Source organism: Macaca mulatta, chromosome 1, assembly GCF_049350105.2.
Source record: "Macaca mulatta isolate MMU2019108-1 chromosome 1, T2T-MMU8v2.0, whole genome shotgun sequence".
Taxonomy (NCBI): domain Eukaryota; kingdom Metazoa; phylum Chordata; class Mammalia; order Primates; family Cercopithecidae; genus Macaca; species Macaca mulatta.
The window spans coordinates 220,278,298-220,296,942 of NC_133406.1; the positions used below are offsets into that span (position 1 = coordinate 220,278,298).

An 18,645-nucleotide genomic window follows, 5' to 3' on the forward strand; every position below is an offset into this window, starting at 1 on the left:
AGGCTGGTCTCGAACTCCTAAGTTCAAATGATCTGCCCGCCTCAGCCTCCCAAAGTGCCAGGATTACAGGCATCAGCCACCGAACCCAGCTGCAAAGCCTTTTTTTTTTTTTTTTTTTTGTCAAGGAAGATACCATATTCACAGGCACAAAAATAGGGGGCAGAAATCTTGGGGGTGAAAGGAAAGCTTGTTTTTTTTGGTGGTTTTTGTCTTTTGTGGTTTTCTCTTGTTTCTGCAGGACTTTCAGTTTCCACATCAAGGGTGCTTCCCACTTCTTTTTTTTTTTTTTGAGACGGAGTCTCGCTCTGTCGCCCAGGCTGGAGTGCAGTGGCCGGATCTTGGCTCACTGCAAGTTCCGCCTCCCGGGTTTAGGCCATTCTCCTGCCTCAGCCTCCCAAGTAGCTGGGACTACAGGCACCCACCACCTCGCCCGGCTAGTTTTTTATATTTTTTAGCAGAGACGGGGTTTCACCATGTTAGCCAGGATGGTCTCGATCTCCTGACCTGGTGATCCGCCCGTCTCGGCCTCCCAAAGTGCTGGGATTACAGGCTTGAGCTACCGCGCCCAGCCGGTGCTTCCCACTTCTAAATGCAGCACCTTCTGGAGACTAACTCCTCTGGTCCTGCACATATACTGGTCTCTTCCATCAGTTTCTCATTTTCAGGTTTCAGATCTGTTTTTAGGATTTTCTTGCTCCTTGTGTAGGGACTGCATCCTGCCTTCCATCACCTCGTTCCTCCTCGCCCCATGCTGTCCTGGGTGCTCTCTGCTTACCTCCCCATGGGGTGGCTCAGGGGCTGTCTGCTGGACTTGAGGGTTTATCTCCGTACTTCCATGTAATTCAAAGCTTCCAGTGTTCTCTGTCTTCAGGTCATGCTGTAAACTGGTTAAGGGTGGTTTTATTTTTCTCTCCTGGTTCTTCTGTATGTTTTTTTGGAGATCTTATGGGAGAGATTCAGACTTAGATGGATCTTTTCATCCTAAGGCACCTAGAGAGCTGGGATTTTTTTTTTGTTTTTTTTTTTGTTTGTTTGTTTGTTTGTATAAGGAAATACGTATGTATGTTTGTGTACACACTGACATGGTCTGGCTGTGTCCCCACCCAAACCTCATCTTGATTTATAGCTCCCATAATTTTCATGTGTTGCGGGAGGGACCCGGTGGGAGATAATTGAATCATGGGGTCCGTTTCCCCCATATTGTTTTTGTGGTAGTGAATGAGTCTCATGAGATCTGATGGTTTTAAAAGGGGAAACCCCTTTCACTTGGTTCTGATTTTCCTTTTGCCTGCCACCATGTAAGACGTGCCTTTCACCTTCCACCGTGATTGTGAGGCTGTCCCAGGCATGTGGAACTGTGAGTGCATTAAACTTCTTTTTGTTTATAAATTACCCAGTGTTGGGTATGTCTTTATGAGCTTTGTGAAAACAGACCAATACACACACACAAGCACTCAGGCTTCTAGATACTGCCTGCACTCCTGGGCTCCTGGACCCCTGCAAAGACAGCCAGGGTGGGGAGCAGTCCCTCTCACGCGTGGAATCTCTCTGACTCCACTCCTGCCTCATCTTTCAGAAACATCTTTTCTACCACATCGCTCCTGCCTGCCTCTCTGCCTTCCTCTGTTGCTTTTATTTTTATTTTTCATTTTATTTTGAGATAGGGTCTCGCTGTGTTGCCCAGAATGGAGTGCAGTGGCAGAATCATAGCTCACTGCAGCTCTTTCTTAGATAAAAGTAGCTCTAGTGCACGCTTTCTGCTACCTAGCTTTCCTCACGTAACAGCATATAATATCCTGAAGTCCACAGCAGTATGGAAAGATACTCCTCATTCTTTTTTGTTTTTGAGATGGAATCTCGCTCTGTTGCCCAAGCTGGAGTGCAGTGGCCCAATCTCAGCTCACTGCAATCTCTGCCTCCTGGGTTCAAGAGATTCTCCCACCTCAGCCTCCCGAGTAGCTGGGACTACAGGTGTGTACCACCCATGCCTGGCTAATTTTTCTATATTTTAGTAGAGATGAGGTTTCACCATGTTGGCCAGACTGGTCTTGAACTCCTGATCTCGGGTGATCCACCCACCTCAGCCTCCCAAAGTGCTGGGATTACAGATGTGAGCCACTATGCCTGGCCTCCTCATTCTCTGACAGCTACATAGCTCTCCATCGTGAGTCTGGATCATTGCTTATTGAGTCAGTCCTCTCTTGATAAACACTTGGGGTGTTTCCAATATCTTGTAATAATAAAGGCTGCTGTAGTAAACAGCCTGTGCATATGACTTCTGTATTCTTGGTAGGTTTCTCTAGAATCTATTCCTCGAACTGGGGATGCTGGAACAAAGGGTAATGCAAGTGTGATTTTGCTCGATGTCACTAGATAGGCCAACTTCTCCTCCATAAGGATTGTATTGTTTGGTATTTCCACTAGCATGTATCCATGTGTTTCTCACCAACAGAGTATATTTACAAAAGCCTGGATTTTCTTTTTCTTTTCCCTTTTTTTTTTTTTTTTTTTGAGACGGAGTCTCACTCTATCGCCCAGGCTGGAGTGCAGTGGTACGATCTCGGCTCACTGCAAGCTCCGCCTCCCAGGTTCACGCCATTCTCCTGCCTCAGCCTCCCTAGTAGCTGGGACTACAGGCACCCGCCACCACTCCCGGCTAATTTTTTGTATTTTTAGTAGAGACGGGGTTTCACCATGTTAGCCAGGATGGTCTCGATCTCCTGACCTCGTGATCCGCCCATCTCAGCCTCCCAAAGTGCTGGGATTACAGGTGTGAGCCACCACACCCAGCTCTTTTTCTTTTTTGAGACGAGGTCTCACCCTGTTGCTCGTGCTGGAGTGCAGTGGCACGATCACAGCTCACTGCAACTTCAGCCTCCTGGGCTCAGGTGATCCTCCTACCTCAGCCTCCCAAATAGCTGGGACTACAGGCGTGCATCACCATGTCTGGATGATTTTTGTGTTTTTTGTAGAGACAGGGTTTCACCATGTTGCCTGGGCTGGTCTCAAACTCCTGGGCTCAAGTGATCCTCCTGCCTTGGCCTCCCAAAGTGCTAGGATTACAGGCCTGGGCCACTGCATCCGGCCCCCAAAACTTGGATTTTTACCACTTTGTTAGGTGAGAAATAATATCTTAGTGTTGATTTTTTGTTGTTTATTTTATTTTATTTTTCTGAGATGGAGTTTCGCTCTTGTTGCCCAGGCTGGAGTGCAATGGTGCAATCTCGGCTCACCGCAACCTTCGCTTCCCAGATTCAAGTGATTCTCCTGCCTCAGCCTCCCAAGTAGCTGGGATTACAGGCATGTGCCACCATGCCTGGCTAATTTTTTTAATTTAATAGAGATAGGGTTTCACCATGTTGGCCAGGCTGGTCTCAAACTCCTGACCTCAGGTGATCTGCCCACCTCGGCCTCCCAAAGTGCTGGGATTACAGGCGTGAGTCACCGTGCCCAGCATCAGTGTAGTTTTAATTTGCATTTTTCTTATTGTGAGCAGTGTTGAATACTTTTGCGTATGTTTTGTGGCCATTTGTAGTTTTTCTCCAAACTATTTTTATCTCTTTTGCTCTTTTCTCTATTAAGGTGGTTGTTCTTTTTCTTTTCCACATGTAGAAACTCTTTATACACTAGGAATATTAACTCTTGGTCTGTGATATAAATTGTAAATTTTTTTCCAGTTTGTCTTTTGTCTTTTACTGTGCTTTATGATATTTTTGCCATATGAAAATTTTCAATTTTTAGATTTTGTCAAATTGACCAACTATTAAAAAATTATTGCATATTCATTTTCAATCATAGTTGGGAAAATTCCCTCATGTTTTTTCTAGAACTTCTATGGTTTCATCTTTTTTACATTTAAATCTCTGATCCTTAATCTGTCACAGGGGTGGAGAAAAAAAGTAAATCTCTGATCTAGTTGGAGTTTATCCTGGCACATGTGTGAGGAGCTGATTTGATATTATCTTTTCTTTTTTTCTTTTTCATTTTTTTGAGACAGAGTCTCAGGCTGGAGTGCAGTGGCATGATTTTTGCTCACTGCAACCTCCACCTCCTAGGTTCAAGTGATTCTCATGGCTCAGCCTCTTGAGTAGCTGGGATTACAGATGTGCACCACCACGCCCAGCTATTTTAAAAAAAAAAGTATACAACTTATATTCCAAAAACAGTGAAAAAAATGTGAAAGCAATTAAGAAAACCAAAATAAATGGAAAGCTATCTCATGTTCATATGAATTGGCAGAGTCGTATTGGTGAGAGGTCAGTACTCCTCAAATTGATCTATAGATTCAAGGCAATCCCTATCAGAGTTCAGAGTTCCCGCTGGTTTCTTTGCAGAAATTGATAAGCTAATCGTAAAGTTCACAATGAAATTCAAGGGACTCAAAATAGCCAAAACAATCTTGAAAAGAACAAAGTCAGGGGAATCACACTTCCTGGTTGCAAAGCTTTGCTACAAAGCTACAGTAATCAAGACAGTGTGGTACTGGCATGAGAACAGACACACAGATCAATGGAATACAATTGAGCATCCAGAAATAAACCCTCATATTTACAGTTATCAATTAATTTTTTTTTTTTTGAGATGGAGTGCAGTGGTGCAATCTTGGCTCACTGCAACCTCTGCCTCTCGGGTTCAAGCAATTCTCCTGTCTCAGCTTCCCAAGTAGCTGGGACTACAGGCACATGCCACCACACCTGGCTAATTTTCGTATTTTTTAGTAGAGATGGGGCCTCACCATATTGGTCAGGCTGGTCTCGAACTCCTGACCTCAGGTGATCCACCTGCCTTGGCCTCTCAAAGTGCTGGGATTACAGGACTGAGCCACCACATGCAGCCTGTCAACTGATTTTTGATAAGGATGCCAAGATAATTCAGTGGCAGAAGGACAGTCTTGTCAATAAATGGTGCAGAGACAACTGGATATTCACATGCCAAAGAATAATGTTGGACCCTTTACCTCACACCGCATACAAAAATTAACTCAAAATGGATCAAAACCTAAATGTAAGAGCCAAAACTGTAAAACTCTTGGAAGAAAACGTAGGTGTAAATCTTTGTTACCTTGGATTAGGCAGTGGTTTCTCAGGTATGACACCAAAAGCACAAGTCACTTAAAAAAAAAGAGGGATAAATTGGATGGTGCAGTGGCTCATGCCTATCATCCCCGCACTTTGGGAGGCCAAAGTGGGAGGATCGGTTGAACCCAGGAGTTCAAGACTAGCCTCGATAACATGGGGGAAACCCTGCCTCTACGAAAAATTTAAAAAATATTAGCCAGAAGTGGTGGCATGCACCTGTAGTCCCAACTACTCGGGAGACTGAGGACTGGGAGAGAGGGAGGACTGGAAGGTCGAGGCTACAGTGAACCAAGATCACACCACTGCACTCCAGCTTGGTGACGGTGAGAATTGTATGGCATATGAATTATATGAATTACATCTCAAGAAAACTGTTATAAAAATTATCGTGCTGGGTGCGGTTGCTCATGCCTGTAATCCCAGGACTTTGAAAGGCTGAGGCAGAAAGACCACTTGAGGCCAGGAACTCCAGACAAGCCTGGGCAACACAGGGAGATCCTGTCGCTGCAATAAATTAAAAAATTAGCAGGGTGTGGTGGCTCACACCTGTAGTCCCAGCTACTTGGGAGGCTGAAGTGGGAGGATTGCTTGAGCCCAGAAGGTCGAGGCCGCAGTGAGCTGAGAAGGTGCCCCTGCACTCCAGCCTGGGCAACAGAGTGAGACCCTGTCTCTAAAAAAAAAAACAACAAACAAAAATTATTGTGCGTGATTCCAGATGTCCAAATATATATAATGATTATTATACCCACTAACACCATGTGCTTACTACCCAGTCTAAGAAATGGAGCAGGGCCGGGCTTAGTGGATCACACCTGTAATCCCAACACTTTGGGAGGCCAAGGCGGGCAGATCACCTGCGGTCAGGAATTTGAGATCAGCCTGGCCAACATGGTGAAGCCCTGTCTCTACTAAAAATACAAAAAAGTGAGCTGAGTGTGGTGACTCAAGCCTGTAGTCCCAGCTACTCGGGTGCTGGGGCATAACAGTCGCTCAAACCCTGGAGGCAGAGGTTGTAGTGAGCTGAGATCTCGCCACTGCACTCCAGCCTGGGCGACAGAGTGAATCTGTCTCAAAAAAAAAAAAAAAAAAAAAAAGGAGCAGGCTGGGCCACTGTGGCTCATGCATGTAATCCCAGCACTTTAGAAAGCTGAGATGGGAGGACTGCTTGAGTCCAGGAGTTTGAGACCAGCCTGGTCAACAAAGTGAAACCTTGTCTCTATTTAAAGCAAACAAACAAACAAAACAAAAGAAATGGAACATTGTTAATCCAGTTGAAACCCCTGTGCACCAGCCTCTCTGTGGCTGTCCTGCCCACCCGTGTCCTGCCAGCTGTTCTCAAATGGGTATCAGTGCATGAATTCAAACATCCTTCTTATTTATTTATTTATTTATTTATTTATTTATTTATTGTGAGACAGAGTCTCACTCTGTTGCCCAGGCTGGAGTGCACTGGTGTGATCACTGCAACCTTCACCTCCCGGGTTCAAGCAATTCTCCTACCTCAGCCTCCCAAACAGCTGGGATTACAGGTGCCCACCACCACACCTGGCTAATTTTTTTGTATTTTTAGTGGAGATGGGATTTCACCATGTTGGCTAGGCTGGTTTCAAACTCCTGACCTCAAATGATCCACCCGCCTCAGCCTTCCAAAGTGCTGGGATTACAGGTGTGAGCCACCGCGCCCAACCTCAAACATCCCTCTTTACTAGTCAAACTGTACCTGCTCTTTGAGGAAACAGACTGTGTACCAGGGAGTCCTGGAGCTCAGGGAGAGGGTGGTTATGGCTGGGGCTGGCAGTCACCTGTGCTCAGGAGGGACCAGGGGGACCAGTCTGGCAGACTTGAGGAGGAGACCAAAAGAATCTGGAACCCCTGATCAAATCAAGGTGGGTCTTACTCTTAGGTCCAGTGTTTGTCACACTGTAACAGGGCTGTAGCAGTGGGAGAGTGAGGATTGTCAATTGGAGAGTTTGTGCCTGTTGTCCTCCTTAGAGATGTCACTTGTGCCGTTCTCTGAGATCCTTTAGAACTGTGGTGATGGATGTGGGGCCTTCTAAAAGGTCCCTGAATGAAACGTACACTGGGGGATAGTGACTGAGGGCTGGCTGTTGGAGTTGCTGATCAACTTTTCCCCTGCATTTTGCAGGGCTGGGGGGACACATTAGGAGCTCATTTAAATGCCAGGTGGAGAGGCAGCAGGGTGGTTGGATAGACGGAAGGATTGGTGGGTGTGAGAGAAGGTGGATGGATGGATAGAGGGAAGGATGGCTGGATGGATGGTGAGGATGAGAATGGATGGCTGATCAGGCCAGTGAACAGACGATGTGTGGCTGCTGGCCGGACAGTGAGTGGACAGGGCGGTTAGATGGAACGGGAGGTATCTTTCCCTGCTCACTGCCTGTCATCCTTTGCTTTCAGCTTCGGGCAGCAGAGGTGGAGATCAAAGATCTGCAGTCCGAGTTTCAGCTGGAGAAGATCGATTACTTGGCCACCATCCGCCGGCAGGAGCGTGACTCCATGCTCTTGCAGCAACTCCTGGAGCAGGTGCAGCCCCTGATTCGCAGGGACTGTAACTACAGCAACCTGGAGAAGATTCGGCGTGAGTCCTGCTGGGACGAAGATAATGGCTTCTGGAAGATCCCACAGCCCGTCATCACAAAAACCAGCCTCCCAGTAGGTCAGGACCTTGGCTGGCCCTTGCCCTCCCCTCCCTCCTTCACGGTTCACCATCCTGCAGACTGGCAGGGAGCGTGGGCCTGTCCTTGCAGGCTGTGGGTGTAGCAGACACGTGGGCCTGGGTATCTAATGCGTCAGGACTCTGAGAAAGTGGTGTGTTTTCACACTGTCTGGAGGCAGACAGATGTGGGTTGGAATTCTGGCAGCACCATTGCCTGTGTGCCCTTTTTGGGACTCGGTGTCCTCATCTGTGAAATGGGGATGAATAACAGCACCTTTCTTAAAGTTGCTGTAAGGCTTGAACTGTGTTAACAGGCCAGGTGCGGTGGCTCACGCCTGTAATCCCAGCACTTTGGGAGGCTGAGGCTGGCAGATCGCTTGAGTCCAGGAGTTCGAGATCAGCCTGGCCCACGTGATGAAACCCTGTCTCTAAAAAAAAATACAAAAATTAGCCAGGCGTGGCAGTGTGTACCTGTAGTCCCACCTACTTGGGGGGCTGAGGCGAGAGGATTGCTTGAGCCTGGGAAGTCAAGGCTGCAGTGAGCCAAGATTGTGCCACTGCATTCCAGCCTGGGTGACAAAGTGAGACCCTGTCTCAAAACAAACAAACCCCCGAAAAACAAAAACCAGAAATGTGTTACTACACATGAAACGCTTAGAGCAGCGCCTGGCACATAGTGAGTGCTTGCTACATGTTACCCTAATCAGCATTGCCACTGGTTCATCCTTACAACAGCCCTAAGAAGGACAGGTCTTCTACCCCTTTCACATAGGAGCACACAATCTCAGACGGTCTAAAGTCACAGTCACAGCAGTGAGTGGGAGGACCATGGATCGAAACCCACAGTGCAGAGTTTCAGGCCTGGTTCAGCTTCCGCTCTTGCTGCTGACCTCACGTGTGACGTTCCGAAGATCACTGTCCCTCTCTGGGCTTCTTTACAAAGAAGGGGTTGGATGAGATGACCTTGAAGGCCTCCTCACCTCTGATGAGTCTCAGAGTAAAGCCAGACATGCTGTGGCTCTTTCTCCAGCCATGGACCTGACTCTGCGCATTTGGGGAGCCCACAGTGCCCCCCAGGAGTCCTCCCTCTTGCTCAGAGTGTTCATCCAGGTCCGACATCTCTGATATTTATAGATGGCATTGACACTATCCCTGCTGAGACCCCAGCCCGCTCCATTTCCCACATGCTCTCGGATGCAGCAGCCTTCCTGTCTGTCCCCACCCTCGCCTGCTGTCTTTCCTGGAAGCCCCTTGGCTGCTATCTTGCCTGGAAGCAGATGAGGGTCTTCTCTGGTGTCTGAGCCCCTCCTGCTGTCTGTTTCTTAAAATTATCCCTTGGCTTGGGCTGGGAAGCGTCCTCCCCTGTTTAAGCCTGAGCCAGGCCTGACCCCCACCTCCACCTGTGCCCTCCTCTGGGCCTTGCACCAGGCAGCAGTGACTTCAGCTTTTGTTTTCTCATAGCAGTTTCAACTGGGCCACAGAACAAACCAGCCCGCAAAACCTCTGCAGCAGACAACGGCGAGCCGAACATGGTGAGGACTCCCTCCCGGTGGGGAGAAGGAGTGGGGTGTCGGGGCTGGGAGGGCTCTGCCCCCAGTGCTGTGGGACAGCGTTACCGCAGAGAGCTGGTCTTCTACTTTCCTCCTGCCTAAGGATTAAAGAAGGGGCCAAGGCTGGATCCTTTTCATGTCCCTCCATTGGCACCTAGACCCTCAACCCCCTCTGGCCCTCATTCAAAGGCACTCGCGGTCATAAATACCAAGGGAAAGTAGTGGTTCCCGGTGGCCCATCTTGCCGGTGAAGGACAGAGGCTTCAGCCTCAAACTCAGAGGACAAGCAGCACATTCTGGTTTCCTGCCGGTAATCCTCAGACCACAAGGGTCCTCAGAGGGTTCATGAAGCAGTAATTGGGATTCCTAAGTCACTTTATTTTCACCTCTCTCGTATTGTCTTTTTTTATTCTTTTTCTGAGCTCAGTGGCAAGACCTATCTCCTATATTTTGCAGTGCAACAGAAATGCATGTTCTTTTTTTTTTTTTTTTTGAGACGGAGTCTCGCTGTGTCGCCCAGGCTGGAGTGCAGTGGCCGGATCTCAGCTCACTGCAAGCTCTGCCTCCCGGGTTTTTACGCCATTCTCCTGCCTCAGCCTCCCAAGTAGCCGGGACTACAGGCGCCCGCCACCTCGCCCGGCTAGTTTTTTGTATTTTTTAGTAGAGACGGGGTTTCACCATGTTAGCCAGGATGGTCTCGAACTCCTGACCTCGTGATCCGCCCGTCTCGGCCTCCCAAAGTGCTGGGATTACAGGCTTGAGCCACCGCGCCCAGCAGAAATGCATGTTCTTAAAGCATGGGTGGTTTTTTTTTTTTTTTTTTTTTGAGATGGAGTCTCACTCTGTCACCAGGCTGGAGTGCAGTGGTGCGATCTCGGCTCACTGCAACCTCTGCCTCCCAAGTTCAAGCGTTTCTCCTGCCTCAGCCTCAGCTGGGATGACAGGCACGTGCCACCATGCCCAGCTAATTTTTGTATTTTTAGTAGAGACAGGGTTTCACCATGTTGGCCAGGAGAGTCTTGATCTCTTGACCTCGTGATCCACCCGCCCTCATGATCCACCCGCCTCGGCCTCCCAGAGTTCTGGGATTACAGGTGTGAGCCACCATGCCTGGCCTCCTTTTTATTATTACTATTATTATTATTATTATTATTATTATTTTGAGACAGAGTCTCGCTCTGTCGCCCAGGCTGGAGTGCAGTGAGCTGAGTGCAGTGGCGCGATCTCGGCTCACTGTAAGCTCTGCCTCCCGGGTTCACACCATTCTTCTGCCTCAGCCTCCCAAGTAGCTGGGACTACAGGTGCCTGCCACCACGCCCGGCTAATTTTTTGTATTTTTAGTAGAGATGGGGTTTCACTGTGATAGCCAGGATGGTCTCAATCTCCTGACCTCGTGATCTACCCGCCTCGGCCTCCCAAAGTGCTGGGATTATAGGCGTGAGCCACTGTGCCTGGCCAAGCAGGGTGTTTTCAATGAAACTCTTCAAGTTTGTTAACTTAGCTGGGAGCTACTGTCCCCAGCAGCCACCAGAGGCCCAGACAGAAGGGCACCAGCGGGGAGTCCACCGGTCCCTGGGGGTGGCCTGGTCAGCAGGCACAGCTTCCACGACACAACTCCATGAACAATGATATGAAAGTTGTTATTATTTATAGATCCTCAGGCTAGGCAGGGCCACCAGAGAGGGACCCAGGCAGCTGGACCCCCTGTTGGTGTCCTTGTGTCTGGGCCTCTGGCGGCTGCTGGGGACAGTAACTACCAGCTAAGTTAATAGAAAAACTCAAAGAGTTGTCAACAAACTTTTTGACAGGGGTTTGACAGGGGTCAAAAAGTTTGTTGATAAGTGGTCAACAAACTTTTTCTGTAAAGGACCCGATCATAAATATCTTGGGCTTTGTGAACCATGTGGTCTCTGTCACAACCACTCAACTCTGCCACTGTAGCACAAAAACAGCCACAGGTAATACACAAATGAATGGTGTTCCAATAAAACTTTATTTACAAAAATAGTCTGCAGGCCAGATTCTGCCTTAAGCCATTACAAATATTTCAGAAAACCCACATAGAATATACCTTTACAGTTATGATAAGATCGCTAATGAATTCCAACCAAACATCTCTGGCTGAGCAACTCAGGCTGCAAGGGGCCACTCATGGTGGTCTAGAGCTTGATTGGCAGTTTCATCAAAAGGAAATTTGCTGCCAGGAAAAAAGACATTCTTAATCTGGGACCACAAAGAGGTTATGTCAGAATGCGTTCAGCTCCAAGTGATAGATACCAAAGCAAACAACCATAAGAAAAATAGGGAATTTTTTAGTTCATGTAAGTGGACCAGTTTCAGGCATGGCTGGATCTAGGGGCTGAAACAGTCAGGGTCTGTGTCTGTCTTCACCTTTTTTTTCTTTTTTTCTTTTGAGACAGAGTTTCGCTCTCGTTGCCCAGGCTGGAGTGCAGTGGTGTGATCTCAGCTCACTGCAACCTCTGCCTCCAGGTTCAAGCAATTCTCCTGCCTCAGCCTCCAGAGTAGTTGGGATTACAGGCGTGCACCACAACGTCCAGCTAATTTTTTTGTATTTTTAGTAGAGACAGGGTTTCTCCATGTTGGTCAGGCTGGTCTTGAACTCCCGACCTCAGGTGATCTGCCCGCCTTGGCCTCCCAAAGTGTTGGGATCACAGCGTAAGCCACCGCTCCTGGCCTATGTCTTCACCTCTTGTTCCTGCTTCCGTTGGTATGCTAGCTGCAGGCTTTCTCCACATGGTTGGAAGGATAGCTGCTGGCCATTGGTGATCCAAAAGGGAGAGAGGCCTGGTCTGTTAAAGCAACTGTCCCCAGTCTTTTTGGCACCAGAGACCAGTTTCGTAGAAGACAATTTTTCCACAGATCAGGACAGGGTGGGGGTTGGATAGTTTCGGGATGATTCAAGTGCATTACATTTAATGTGGACTTCATTTCTATTGGTATTAGATTGTAATATATAATGAAATAATTATATAACTCACCATAATGTAGAATCAGTGGGAGCCGTGAGCATGTTTTCCTGCAACTAGACGGTCCCATCTAGGGGTGATGGGAGACAGTGACGGGTCATCAGGCATTAGATTCTCATAAGGAGCGAGCAACCTAGATCCCTCACATGCGCAGTTCACAATAGGGTTTGCACTCCTATGAGAATCTAATGCCACCGCTGATCTGACAGGAGGTGGAGCTCAGGCAATAATTCAAGCGATGGGGAGCAGCTGTAAATATAGATGAAGCTTCACTTGCTCACCTGCCGCTCACTTCCTGCTGTGCAGCCCATGGACTGGTACCAGTCCATGGCCTGGGGGTTGGAGGCCCTTGTCTTAAAGCATCCTTAAACTACAGCTCAGGGAGAGATTCTGATTGGCTCTGCCTGGGTCATGGGCCTACTCTTGGACCAATTACTGTGTTTAGGAAGATGTGGTTCTGTGATTGGTGCAGTCTGGGTCACATGTCCAGCTGTGTAGCAAAGGGGTGGGAGTCAGATGTAGTATAGGGCTCTATGAATGCTCACCCCACTGGGACCATCAAGTGGAAGGAGGACAATTCCCTGAAAAGGGAGGTTTAGACTGAAGAAAACAAGTCCATAATAGTGGTGAAAAATAATAGCTCTTGGTGATAAAAACGCTAGGATTCCAGTTCTAATGGTCACAAATGTACCCGTGAGCTGAGGATAGCATCGCATTGCCTATTCTATGAACATGTCGTGATAGATTTGGGGTTTGTGTATCACCCTGGCCCCTGCTGGAGCCGGCAGGACACCCTGTTTTGAGCTTTGTAAGAGAGAATAAGGCACTTCCCATCTCAAGGAAGGGGAGGCCGGGTGCAGGCTTGGCTGGAGACTCTGACTTCCTGGCCCCGAGCTACCTGGGATCCCACCCACGAGTCCAGGGCCTACGGTGTAGGGTATACCAGAGTGGGCAGTGCCTGCTCCAGCCCTGTGATAACTTGGGGGAGGCTGGGGTGGCCCCCCACTGCCGCAGGATGCCAGAGGCTGCGGAGCCCTGTGCCAGGGGCACAAACAAGGGGGCGTGACCACGGGCATCTGCATCTTGGCAGGAGGAGGACCGCTATAGGCTCATGCTCAGCCGAAGCAACAGTGAAAACATCGCCAGCAACTACTTCCGGTCTAAGCGGGCCAGCCAGATCCTCAGCACCGACGCCAGGAAGAGCCTCAGTGAGTGTCCCTCCCCTGTTCCCACTGTCTCCACACAACTGGGAGAGGCATGAAGGGGATAGTTTTGAAGTCAGACAGACCTGGGTTCAAAAACTGCTTTCCCTCTCGGAGCCTCAGTTTCCTTAGCTACAAAATGTGGGGGGTAACACCAACTTCTCAGGATTAGGTGAGAGGAGGTGAGGAAACGGCCCAGCCCGGGGGCTGGTGCTCAATACAGAGTCTCCTCTTTGCTCCATCCTTGTCTCCCCGGCCCCCGTAGGCACTCAGCACATGGCTCAGGGTCCCGGCTGGGGATGCACGGGTTCAGGTCTCACTAGTTACACACCAGCTTCCTGGTGAGTTACACGCCAGCATTGTGACTTCCTCCAAATGCAGATTGACTTCACTTGTCAAGGGCCACAAATGCAAAATACGCTTTTAAGAATTAAGCATCACTTCATTTATCTGCTTTTAAAACTGAAAGCAAAGCCCGCAGAGCTTCCAATAAAATAGCAATAAAAAGCAAATCTTGGCCAGGTGTGGTGGCTCACGCCTGTAATCCCAGCACGTTGGCAGGCTGAGGCGGGTAGATCACTTGAGGCCAGGAGTTCGAGACAAGCCTGGCCAACATGGTGAAACCCCCTCTCTACTAAAAATACAAAAATTAGCCAGGCGGTAGTGGCGCGTGCCTGTAATCCCAGCTACTTGGGAGGCTGAGGCAGGAGAATCATTTGAGCTTGGGAGGTGGGGGTTGCAGTGATTCGAGATTGTACCACTGCATTCCAGTCTGGACGACAGAGTGAGACCCTGTCTCAAAAAAAAAAAAAAAAAAAAAAAAAAAAAAAAAATTAGCTAGGTGTGGTGATGTATGCCTGTAATTCCCACTACTCGGGAGGCTGAGGCATGAGAATTGCTTGAACCTGAGAGGTGGAGGTTGCAGTGAGCTGAGACCGTGTGAGCTGAGACTGTGCCAATGCACTCCAGCCTGGGTGACAGAGTGAGACTTTGTCTTTAAAAAAAAAAAAAAAAAAAAAGCAAATTTTAGTTCTATATATTGAGGTTATTTAAGAGACAGAACGGGTAGAGTTGAGGAATAAGGTGGTGGGGGGTGGGTGGGGAAATAGGATTGAGTGCCTGGCATTGTGCCTATGTTGCAGATGAGGAAACTAAGGCTCAGAGATGAAGCAGCTTCTCTAAGGTTATAGGAAGCAGTGGAGCTGGGCTTTGAACCCAGGCTTGACTGGCTTGAGATCCCAGGCTGCCTCAGTCTGAGGCTTTAAAACCCCAACTCCCCAGCCCAGCCTCTTTAGATGCAGACATAGTTGCTGGGTCTGAGACCTCAGCCAGAGCAGCCTTGCAGAGCCTGGGGTCCCAGCTGCAGGGCCAGGGCCTCTGGCTGGGCAGGGGGTGGCGGGAGCAGGGTGGGCTAGGCTCTCCATCCTACCCACTTAGGGCATTTTCTCTCCATCCTTGCTCTCTTGGCTTACCAGCACCTCTGCCCCTCTTCCCCACAGCACATCACAACTCGCCACCAGGCCTCAGCTGCCCACTCAGCAACCCTGCCATCCCACCCACCCAGGCCCCTGAAATGCCCCAGCCCCGGCCCTTCCGCCTCGAGTCCCTTGACATCCCTTTCACCAAGGCCAAGCGTAAGAAAAGTAAAAGCAACTTTGGCAGTGAGCCTCTGTGAGCACAGCTGCCTGCCGCTGTCTGCCTTATAGGCATCTAATGACTGCCAGGCCCTCCCAGGGCAGTCCCAGCCAGGCCTCCTCCCACCTGCCACACAGCGCTCCAGGGCCTGAGGGCTCCCTCAGCCCTGGGAAGACACATTCCCTTCCCTGTTCCCCAGAGAGTCCACCTCTGCCCTGGGCAGGAGCCCCTTGGAGGCTGAACAGTCCTCCTTAGAGAGGCCTGCTCCAGCTGTTCGCACCACATCAGTGTTTCCGTCTGCTCACCTGCCACGGAGCGCACACCCATGCCCACCAGTGTTGGTCTTTGCTTCAAAGCCTCAGACCTGCTTCATGGCCTTCACCAGCCCTGATGGAGTGGGCAGCAGCTGCCACGTGGAGGAAGCTCAGTATCAGCCGGGAAGGAACTGTGCCTCTGCCTGACTGGCCCCACTTCCTGAGAACTGCCCTGCCCCGTGGGTGGTACAGGGGTCCCACAGCAAGTCTTCCTGCACTGCCCACCCCTGGCTGGTCTGTGGCCCAGGGAAGGCCACTCCACATCAAGCTGCCCAATAAACTGCTTTTAAGATAAGCTCCCCTTCTCTGGCCCTCTGACTGTGTCACTTGGGGCCCCTCCCTGCCATTGTGGCCTGGCTGTCCCAGGGAAGCTCTTTCTGGAAGAAGGGCTCTTTTGCCTGGGACCTCCTGGGTTTCTGCAGCTCCCTACAATCGTGAGTACATTCTTCTGGGAAGAGCGTCTGAATTTTCATTAGATTCTCGAAGGACCTGTGACCCAAGAAAGCAGACCCCTTGTTGTGGAAAATAGGGCCATGTCTCACTGAGGCCAGAAAAGGGCCCAGCTTTTGACAGTCCTGGGGGCTGTGCTGGGACTGGGTTCCCTGATACAGCCAGAAATGAATCCAGGCCAACCTATTTGTGTCCACATAGGGGGGTACCTCCCCTTGCCCATTCTATCCCAGGCCTCTCCTGTGGGGGGCCCCAAATCTAAGGGAAAAGGCTTGGCCTTTGGCACAGTCCTGGAACCCATTTCACTCTGAGCCTTATCTGTGAAATGGGGATAACGCCCACCTCACAGGGTTCATGTGAAGATTAAATGAGATAGTATGTAAAGCTCCTGGGGCATAGCAGGTGCTCTGTGTTAGTCCTCCGCCTCCCTATTTTGTATCAATTTCCATGGCAGGTCCCACAACACCCAGGCCTGGGCTCACACTCTTGAGAAGCTCACACTCTTGAGAAGCTCGGGTGGGGGTGCTTAGACAGCTACAGAGATGTCCAGCCAGTGGCAGGCGGCAGTGCGTCTTGAGTCAGAACAGGTGACATCAGGTCTTTTTAAAATTATTTTTAGGCCGGGCGTGGTGGCTCACGCCTGTAATCCCAGCACTTTTGGAGGCCAAGGCCGGCGGATCACAAGGTCAAGAGATCGAGACCATCCTGGGCAACATGGTGAAACCCCGTCTCTACTAAAAATACAAAAAATTAGCCGGGTGTGGTGGCGGCACCTGTAGTCCCAGCTACTCGGGAGGCTGAGGCAGGAGAATGGCGGGAAACCGGGAGGAGCTTGCAGTGAGCCAAGATTGCGCCACCACACTCCAGCCTGGGCAACAGAGCTAGACTGTCTCAAAAAAAAAAAAAAAAAAAAAAAAATTATTTTCTTTTTTTGAGATGGAGTTTCGCTCTGTCACCCAGGCTGGAGTGCAGTGGCGCCATCTCAGCTCAGTGAAACCTCCGCCTTCCGGGTTCAAGCGATTCTCCTGCCTCAGCCTCATGAGTAGCTGGAATTATAGGCGCCCGTCACCACACCCGACTAATTTTTTTTGTATTTTTAGTAGAGACGGGGTTTCACCATGTTGGCCAGGCTGGTCACGAACTCCTGACCTCAAGTGATCTGCCCGCCTCGGCCTGCCAAAGTGCTGGGATTACAGGTGTGAGCCACTGCACCTGGTCGAGATGAGGTCTTTATGGGGAACAAAGAGTGCCTTTCTGAAGGAAGCAGTGCTGGGTGGGGCTCCCAGAAAGGATGGAGAAGATCCCGGGAGGTTTAAGATGGGGGTGTAAGGAGGGGGCTCCTGGCGGAGGGCGCTGCAAAGCAAAAGGCAGGAGGTGTGGAACTCAGGGGGTTAAAGGCTGGGCCATTCCTGTTGCATGGACGCCCTGAGCAAGGACTGAGGGGGGATGAGGCTGCTGAGATGAGTGTAGGTGGAGACCTGACAGCAAAGAGCCTTGGGGTGTCCCTGTGCTGTGGCCGACTCCTAAACAACAGTTTAACACCGTTGGCTCTGAATTAGAGGTGCGCGGACGTGGTATTGTGTGTCGAGGGTGAAGGGCAGGAGTTAGGGTGAAGGAGCCAGGAGCTCTGCAGAGGCTTACCTTGGGGCGGAGCCAGTGGGAATGGAGAGCAAGCAGAGTCCGTTAAGAAGATGCATGGAGGGAGGTTTTGATTTTTGCCCAATTTTTGGGTTGGTGGACAAGTGTCAGAAAGGAACTGCTACCTTCTGTCTCTACAAGTGCCGTCACCATTGGCCTCAGGATTGTGGTTGGGACGCAGAGGACAGTGGAAGTCTTGCTGCTTGTGGTAGTTTTTACTTAGACCCCTGGTGGGCAAAGGCAGGTCTGACGTGAACCGGGTGGCCTCTGTATTAACCTAGAAGAGGTGGGAGCCACATTATTGAATGGATGTTCAGTCTAGCCTGGCGCTAAGTGCTTCAAAACCTGCCATGTTCCTCCCAAGAGCCCAGAGATGAGTTAATTAAATGGCTGTTCCTAAGGCACACAGATAAGCAGCGAAGCTGGACCTCGTCCTTAGCCCTATTTACAGCCAGGGAAACTGTCCTGGAGAGAAGTGCAATGCCCGGGTAACGGCTAGTGAGAGATGCAGCTTGGAAACAGAACCATCGCTAGGCCAGTCCACTGCCCATCCACAGTCTCCAGCGTGGGCCACCGAGCTGGGCAGGACAGGCCCGTCCATGCCATGGCCCCTGGAGTCGTGAGCCCCAGGAAGCTGGCTCCAAGTGCCCTGGCCCTGATCTTACTCTTCCAACCCCTCTTCCCTAGAGATGGTGGAGGTGGGGCTTAGTTCCTGATCCCGAGCCTTCCCAGGCCCAGTGAAGACCCCGCCAGCGAGAAGGTGGCTCCACAACCTGTCCGGGACGCGACGGTCAAACCCAGGCAGACTCCCTCAAGCTCCAGCGGGCAGCGGGCTCCAGACTAGGGGGCGGGAGGCCGGCCTGGGCGGAGCAAAGGGCGCTCGGCCTCGTTGATTGGCCGCGGCTGCAGAGCTGTCTCTCTAGGATTGAACCTTTTCTTTAGGGAGGCGGGGCCTTGATACACTCTCACCAATAGGGTTCAAGGAATCCGCCTCCCACCAGGACACTTCCGGTTGTGCTCTGCGCTCCTTACCGCCAAAGCTCCGGCTCTGGCGCCTAGCCCCGGCGTATGCCGATCACTTCCGGGTGATGCTCCACGGCCACGAGCCGCGATT

General features: G+C 50.3%; 1 protein-coding gene and 1 long non-coding RNA gene across 7 annotated transcripts in view; one reads left to right on the plus strand and one right to left on the minus strand.

Moving 5' to 3' along the window:
* Positions 1-15,735, plus strand: part of KIF17 (kinesin family member 17) — a 54,874-nt gene extending 39,139 nt beyond the window's left edge. For 2 of the 5 annotated variants that reach the window (XM_015129890.3, XM_077971666.1), the window contains exons 12-15: positions 7,497-7,755; positions 9,217-9,287; positions 13,383-13,500; positions 14,994-15,735. In XM_015129890.3, the coding sequence (XP_014985376.1) occupies positions 7,497-7,755; positions 9,217-9,287; positions 13,383-13,500; positions 14,994-15,169 (624 nt within the window). In that variant the 3' untranslated portion in view covers positions 15,170-15,735. Of the gene's footprint in view, positions 1-7,496; positions 7,756-9,216; positions 9,288-13,382; positions 13,505-14,993 lie in introns of all 5 variants that reach the window. The other 3 variants (XM_015129895.3, XM_077971672.1, XM_077971656.1) reach the window with 2 other exon arrangements.
* Positions 11,862-18,373, minus strand: LOC114673957 (uncharacterized). 2 transcript variants are annotated; one of them, XR_013406795.1, is made up of 4 exons: positions 18,305-18,373; positions 17,535-17,808; positions 12,305-12,362; positions 11,862-12,127 (listed from the first exon to the last, which is right to left on the minus strand). It is a non-coding gene; the product is annotated as an uncharacterized LOC114673957 (long non-coding RNA). The 2 variants fall into 2 exon arrangements; XR_013406796.1 differs by lacking the exons at positions 11,862-12,127; positions 12,305-12,362 and adding an exon at positions 15,195-16,533 and having other exon boundaries at positions 17,106-17,808.
* Positions 18,374-18,645: the final 272 nt, after the last annotated feature.